Source organism: Merops nubicus, unplaced genomic scaffold, assembly GCF_000691845.1.
Source record: "Merops nubicus isolate BGI_N331 unplaced genomic scaffold, ASM69184v1 scaffold44016, whole genome shotgun sequence".
NCBI classification, from domain to species: Eukaryota; Metazoa; Chordata; class Aves; order Coraciiformes; family Meropidae; genus Merops; species Merops nubicus.
The window spans coordinates 3537-10424 of NW_008615162.1; the positions used below are offsets into that span (position 1 = coordinate 3537).

Here is a 6888-nt window from a genome sequence, read left to right on the forward strand (position 1 = left end):
GATGTCAAAAGAACAAGGAGGAGTGCAGCAGGAAAAGAGAGATGAACAAAAGCAACTTGTGCAGTTCTGTAGGAAACATCACAGGCAGATTCCACACCCAGGCAAATAAAGTTCCCACCTTTAGACCTTAGTGTTTTACCTCCAAATGAAAACAACAACCAAACTCAACTAGGCTACACTTAATATCTCAAGAAGCATAGGAAGGAACTTATAAGATCAGCTATGAGAGCCATATTCTATTACTGAGTTTCTAGGATATACAATGCAGGTTCTGAGATGCCAAAAGGCTCAAGCTTGTCTAAAAAGATAAATCAACTAAGTTAATAAGCTGTTTGATTACTTACTCCTCATAGAACATCTATGTCTTCCTGCTATTAAGGAAAGTTATGCCACAGCAAACCTGTTAATTGGTTTCTCCCAGCTTGAACCAATGCTCTTCCCCTCCTTAGTTTGCTCATGTGCACAAACACAGCTCTAGCATGAACAGAAGAACCAAAGCACCAGTTACATGCTCCTCTCCAAACTGAATCACTCACCAACTGGGATGTTTGAGGTCGTGACAGCTGTAGCATGGGAAGAATGGGAGGGCATTGTCATGGTGACAATGGTGCTTGTAGGCGCTTGGGTGTGAGAGACAGAACCTAAAGAAAGAAAACAAAACATGCAAGATCTTTCTACAGAGCCCTGTCACACCAGTCCATCTACAGCCAAACAAAGAGGCCAAACCCCCCAACCCACACAACCTCCCTCAAGAACCCAGTAATTTCTCTTCTGAAGTCTGCTCACACACTTCCAAATGGAGCCTTTACCATAAAGAATTACTCAGAATTAACTGAGTTCCATCCTCGAGGAGGAAAACCAACAAAAAGCAGCGACAAAAGCCACACCCACAACTCTCCCACAGCAGCACCAGGAACACTCACCAGCTGTGGTTGCTGAAGCAATGGTATTTGTTGCCAAAATAGGTGCCACTGTTGCTGCTGCCACTGGAGTACCCGTGCTGAAAATGGTTTTCTATGAAAAGCAAAGGATCAGGTTAGAAGAGTGGTACATTTAAAATACATACTTAGGATGGAGTCACGCTGCACCGCCTGTAAAAGCCCATGAATTTATAACCTCTACACTAACTCTTTTCCCACATTTCATCTTAGCCTTCAATACATAAACAAAAGAGGTCCAGAAGAAGCAGGGTTTGTTGTCTGTTCCCCCTCCCTGCAGCTTACCTGGGCCATGGTGTGGAGCTGTGGCTTCTGCGCCCCGATGGCGGGGTGGGAGGGCAGCGTGATGCGGGTGGCCGCGTCCCTCGGCTGAGCAGGACGCTGGATGCTGATGGCTGCAGAAGGAGGGTGCTGCTGGATAGACAGGGTGGGTCGGCTGGAGAGGAACAAAAACAATCATGAAGATCACCACGGGGGTGTTAGAAATGAAATATAGAACACAGGGACACGTGTCAGGCCTGGGTCTCCTCCCCTGTGAGAGCGGCGCTGCCGGCAAGCGCCTGGTAAAGCTGCACTAAGAAATCTGAACCACTGCCCTGTCCTCACCTGCCCTACGTACCTAGCTAGGAGGGCACACTTCTCAGTAACTCCTATCAGCTCAGGAAAGAGTTTCTGTCAGGGATGCTTTCCAGCACTCATGTGTCAGTTTTCACCGTGTCGTCATTAAGAAAAAAAAGATGGGCTGCAATAGCTACAAGTTCCTCTAACAGAAACTCTGCTTCCCGAGAAGCAGGACCTCAAAACTGATTCACTAAGGTCTTTCCTCCCCAGAACACAACCAACAGCTCACGTTTAGAGTCATTTTTCTTTTCCCTCACACTGTGCAGGCATTAGTACCTCTATATGCCACCATCCTGCCTGGAGAGGATTATCAGCTCTGGGTGACTGAGACCTACACTCCCCTCCCCTCCCCGACGACTTGAAAGCCTCTTTACCTGAGGGTGGACTCTGTAGCATGTGCTGCTGTGGTGGTTATAACAGGGGACTGAGCCCTTGTGGCTGAGACAGTTGCCACCACGGCAGGAGGAATAGTGCTTGAAGTTGTCACAGGAGGGCGAGACTGTAAAAACAGGTCAAAGAGACACACTCAGAGAAGAGATTCTGCTGTTCAGGGACTAACTAGGAATCACTGGGCTAAGACTGGTTTTCCTGCACCTTATCACTACGTTTTGGCATTCTAACACATTTCCAGTCTTTCTGAATTGGTCTGAGAGCTCCTAAGCAGACCCACCCTCAATTTCAGAGCATGTACATCACAGGAACTGGTCATCAACAAAGTGAACAAGACCAGGTCTCTTGAAGGTCTTTAGAAAAAACCCAAAGGTCAGTTCCCCTCAGAATGAAAAGAAGCTGGGATCCAAGTATACACAGGAAATCCAAAGTGATTCCAGCAGGATCTGAACTGACAGCACCGAGATGTTTAACCCTTTATCCTACTACTGAACACTGGTGCTGCAGGGAGACAATACCCACAATCTTCCTCTCACATGTGTACATCAGCAGAGGATGCACTGAAGCATATTAAAATGAGATTCTAAAAATTCTGTGTCAATGCATACATTACAGAGTAAATCACAACGAGTGTACTGCACCAGGCTTTTCAGGATTTAAAACCTGACTGTCTGAACTAAACCCTCCTCCCAGCTTCCAAGCACTTCAGAGATGGTTAAAAACCCAATTTCTGACACCAAGTCTACGAGGGAAATAAAACCACAGGACTAATGCAACTATTTCACCTCTTGCTGTTAGGAACTGGTACCCAAGAAACAGAACTGGGAGAGAACTGACAGTGGCCCCAGCCCAGTAAAGCCACAGCTGAAGGTGACACATTGCAAGCGAGTGCCAGGAAGAGTCTGGAGCTGGTGGCCAGCGTGCTACCTGCCTGGATTGGCTGATGGATGATGTGCTGGACTGCTGGCTGGGCTGTAGCTGCATTTGGCAACTGGGAAGCTGGTCTCAGGACTGTGGTTACTTTAGAACTGGACATCACTGCAGCAGCTGCTGCCCCTGGGAAACAAACCAAGAGTGTTAAAACCCCGTGCACCCAAACGGCTCCACGATGGCCACAGGGAGACTCTGGCATCAGCTGGTGTCTGTCTCATGCATCCCAGATCTATGTCAATTCAGGTCATGCTGGTTTAAAACAAGGCTTGCAACAAACTCATCTAAGGTTCATCAATGTATGTGGAGAAGGAGAGGTATCATTTTAAATGAATTAGCTTTACAGATACTTCTCACTCCCCTATAACAACCTTACACTGCACATCCAAGCTTTTTTTATTCTAAGCTATGGAAGTCAGCAGAATTATTCAGTTTGATTACTGGGCTAATATGTAAATAAATCACCTGATACCAACAGTAATCCCACTGCACCTGATGAAGCTCAGAAGAAAAGTACACATGCAGTAGAAGAAAACCCAAAATAAAAAAATCTTTTAAAGCTGCAATTTGATTAATTATCTACAACTTGCTGTCTCCTGGTCATAAGAAATCACTGTAGAAGGCAAACAGCCTTGAAATCATTTGATGGACTAGAATGCTAACTTCTGTAGATGTCTAATCAAAATGATCACCTCAAAAGTTAATATTCACACTGCAAAAAGAAAGAGGAGGAAGAAAAAAAGGAAATGTGCACTAAGTGACAATGTAAAGATCGTGGCAGCTGCCCCACAAGAATCCAGTGAACATCAGTACACTTTATGTGAGCTACAAATAAAGCTGCAAAGTCCTTCCACCTGCTCTGGTGGGTGAATCCTGAGAAGATTGGGTCTTTGTTCATGTCAATTTATTTTTTCTTGAGTCACTAAGTAAAATCAAGTGTGAAAGGAGATAAAAAATGTAAACAGTGCCATGAAATCAGATCAGTAACTAGAGACCTAACTGATAAGTTTTTGGAAGTAAAGCTACTGTCAGAAATCAGATGGACTCTATTGAGCTCAGGGCTTCTTTGAGAGGGCTGATCTCCTATTTTGTAAGTTGTAGCAACCAAAACCCTGGGGCACAAGAGCCTGGAGGTACCACCAGCATTTATGGTGTGTCAGCAAGCACCACAGTGCACAGGTGAGCCTGTGACAGGGGTACAGGAACACCAGCCCCCAGGAGCCACAGAGGAGTGGCACGTGCTACCAGGAACACACGTGACATTCTGCAGGACAAGTCTGTACCAGTGTCTGTTTTCTCTTGAAAGCATTTGCTGCTGTGACAGCACAGAACAGAGTAACAGCAGCTGGTGCCTGCCAGCACTGCAAACACTCACGGGCCTGCCCCAGGTGGCTGAAGGCAGCAGCTCTGAAAAGGCCAGCAGCCAGCTCCTCACGCTGGCAGTGAACACCTGAGGGGTTAGCTGTGTCAGCAGTGAGGGGGGTTTCTCCCCTGGGGCTGAGAGCAGCAGGCAGGGCAGCAGAGCTGGGGCCTTACCTCGGGGCAGGTGCGAGGCTCCGATGTGCAGCGGCGGCCCGGGAGCGCTGCTCCTGATGATGGACATCTGCACGTTGGTAGCCATGATGTGGTGCAGGTTACTAGGATGGCCCTGCAGGGGTCAAGAAATAACAAACCCCCACATAAACACAGCCTGTTTTGACAAGGATTAGCAGCCACACTGTTACCTTACCTATGCCCCAAAGACAGAAAAGAGATTTTGTAGAAACACTCTGTGTACAAAGGTGGCGTGCACTACAAGATGAGTGGAGAGGCAGATGTTTTGTACCAGCTACAGTAACAGGCTGCTGACGTGGTGTGTGGGAGATGTCAACAGTTCTCTAGTTCACAGACTGATTTTTCTGGTTGGCACACAGGTGATGGTCAGAGAGCCCCCGAGACAGCCCTTCTGCCATCAGTGACACTGAAGGCATGGATTCACACCACCTCCCCAGCCAGGCTGAGAGAATGGTGGGAGCCTGCCAGAAGCAGCAGCAAATCACTGCTATTTTCTTATCATTCTGGACTTCCCAAGGAAATTAATAAAGATAGAAAGGTACTGAAATGGCTGCACATCCTTAGCCAGCCTAACTCAAATCCACCCAAAGGTACTTTACATCACAGCTCTGAGACTTCAGAGGTTTAGTGGTGAGTGTTCTGGCAAACTAGTTTCAAAACACAAGGACTGGCTCTGCAGTCAGAATTTGGGGGGGGAGGGCAGAAATTCGTCAGCACTATCTACACCCTCCCTTCTCAAGTTTTGTCACTAGTGGTTTAATATAAATACACCACAAAACCATGATCTGTTCACCAGTCTCTTCTGATCCATTCCCAAGGGCTGAAGAACACTGCAGTGATGAATCCCAGCACCTTGTCTACACTAGAAATTCTCCAAATGATACTGGGACAGCAGGAGCTTTTAAGGAAAGACTCAGCTGCAGAGCAGGCTTTGGACATGGCTCTGCTGCCACAGCCTCACTGGGACATCGGTCAGATCATTACAGAAACCAGCAGCTTCCTCAAGAGCTAGAGGTACCTGACTCTGAGGTTGAATGCTCCAGCCTGGACTGGAGCCCCAAGCCCGTGGCCACTGCGCGTGGCAGCTCACCCGCCACCCCCCCTGCTGCAGGAGCCCAGCTCCAACATCCCAACCCGGGTGTGGGGCTGACCACGCAGGGAGCTGGGGCAGGAAGAGCAGGACACAGACCTGCTGCCCGCTGATGGTTGCCACGGGGATGGTTGGAGCCTGGGGTATGTTGCTCTCCATGGTGACAGTAACTTGCCCAGGAACTTTGGTGGGAGCGGCGAGCGTGGAGGGCGGGGCGGGCGCGATGGGCCGGCTGGGCATGGTGGGCTTCAGGGGGGGCTGCAACAGACAGAAACCTGGTCAGGCCAAACAGGAGCAACCTCTGAGTGTCAGAGCCTGCAGAGACAGCCAGCTGTGTGCGAGGGCAAGTACAGCGAGGTATGAGGAGAGGAAGGGTTTTGGTCACGTAGAGCTATTTTATTTTCACCTGGCACAAAGAAAGGGCATCATTGGTACCAGAAACGTGCAGCTCCTAACATATACCACAGGTCCTGAGTGGAACCTGTCTGGGCTCTGGTATTGCCCTACAGACACTGGCTGCTAACAGTTAAACAGATAGTCCCATCCACTCCCATTGAGAAAAGGGAAGACTTCAGAAACTGACCAAAATCATTCTGCTCTTAAGAGATACACAAACAACATCACCCTCAAAAATAACACTGTGAGATTACACAGTGCCCTCAGTGCACCATATGGGACAGCTAAACCCACCAGGCAGCAGAGTCAGGAGAAGCACACAAGGAAGGTGTAAGAAACAGGGGCAGGAAAGGTTTTGATGTTATTTATTTTTGCTCAGCACTCTTACTTTGTAATACAGACTGTGTTTTTTCCCTTATGAAATATGAATTTCCCCATTACCTTCATCAGTCCATCCGAAAAGGAGAGGGGCACAGCTGGAGTCAGGTGTGCTGGTGGTGCTGTCACTGTCACAGGGGCACCAGACTGGACAGGGTGGTGCTGGGTCAGCATCTGAACCTGTGGGTAGGGTCGAACCACCACGGGCTCCTGCTTCTCCTCTCGGGGCTGCACAGAGCTGCCAGGGCCCACATGCTCTCGAGGAGCAGCCTCCGAGTCACGACTCGATTCATCACTCACTAGCAAAGAGGAGAAAAAGGAAACTCTGAGAAAAAGGTAAAAAAAGTTAACAAGTTCACACGGTCACCAGCGGGTCAGAGATGGGATGTCAGAAACAGTCCCCTTACAATTAAACATATCCTGATGATGAGAACCTCAGGAACTACAGCCCTGCTTCTGCCAGCTGCCCTCAGGACCGATGGGCCTCACAGTGCTGGGCAAACGGGCCAGCTCTGAGGAGACCATCTCACCACCCTCTTCAGACAGAGACCGACTAATTTTTCTTTCAAGTGAAAAATATGTAATTATCTC

General features: G+C 48.4%; 1 protein-coding gene across 1 annotated transcript in view; it reads right to left on the reverse strand.

The window, feature by feature from the left end:
- Positions 1-6596, reverse strand: part of LOC103774995 (histone deacetylase complex subunit SAP130) — a gene marked incomplete at both ends in the record, with an annotated part of 10125 nt that extends 3529 nt beyond the window's left edge. The window contains 8 exons of the mRNA XM_008942436.1: positions 537-641; positions 924-1014; positions 1224-1374; positions 1934-2058; positions 2881-3005; positions 4416-4527; positions 5623-5781; positions 6361-6596. Of these exons, the coding sequence (XP_008940684.1) occupies positions 537-641; positions 924-1014; positions 1224-1374; positions 1934-2058; positions 2881-3005; positions 4416-4527; positions 5623-5781; positions 6361-6596 (1104 nt within the window). The remainder of the gene's footprint in view (positions 1-536; positions 642-923; positions 1015-1223; positions 1375-1933; positions 2059-2880; positions 3006-4415; positions 4528-5622; positions 5782-6360) is intronic.
- Between the last annotated feature and the right edge of the window lie 292 nt (positions 6597-6888).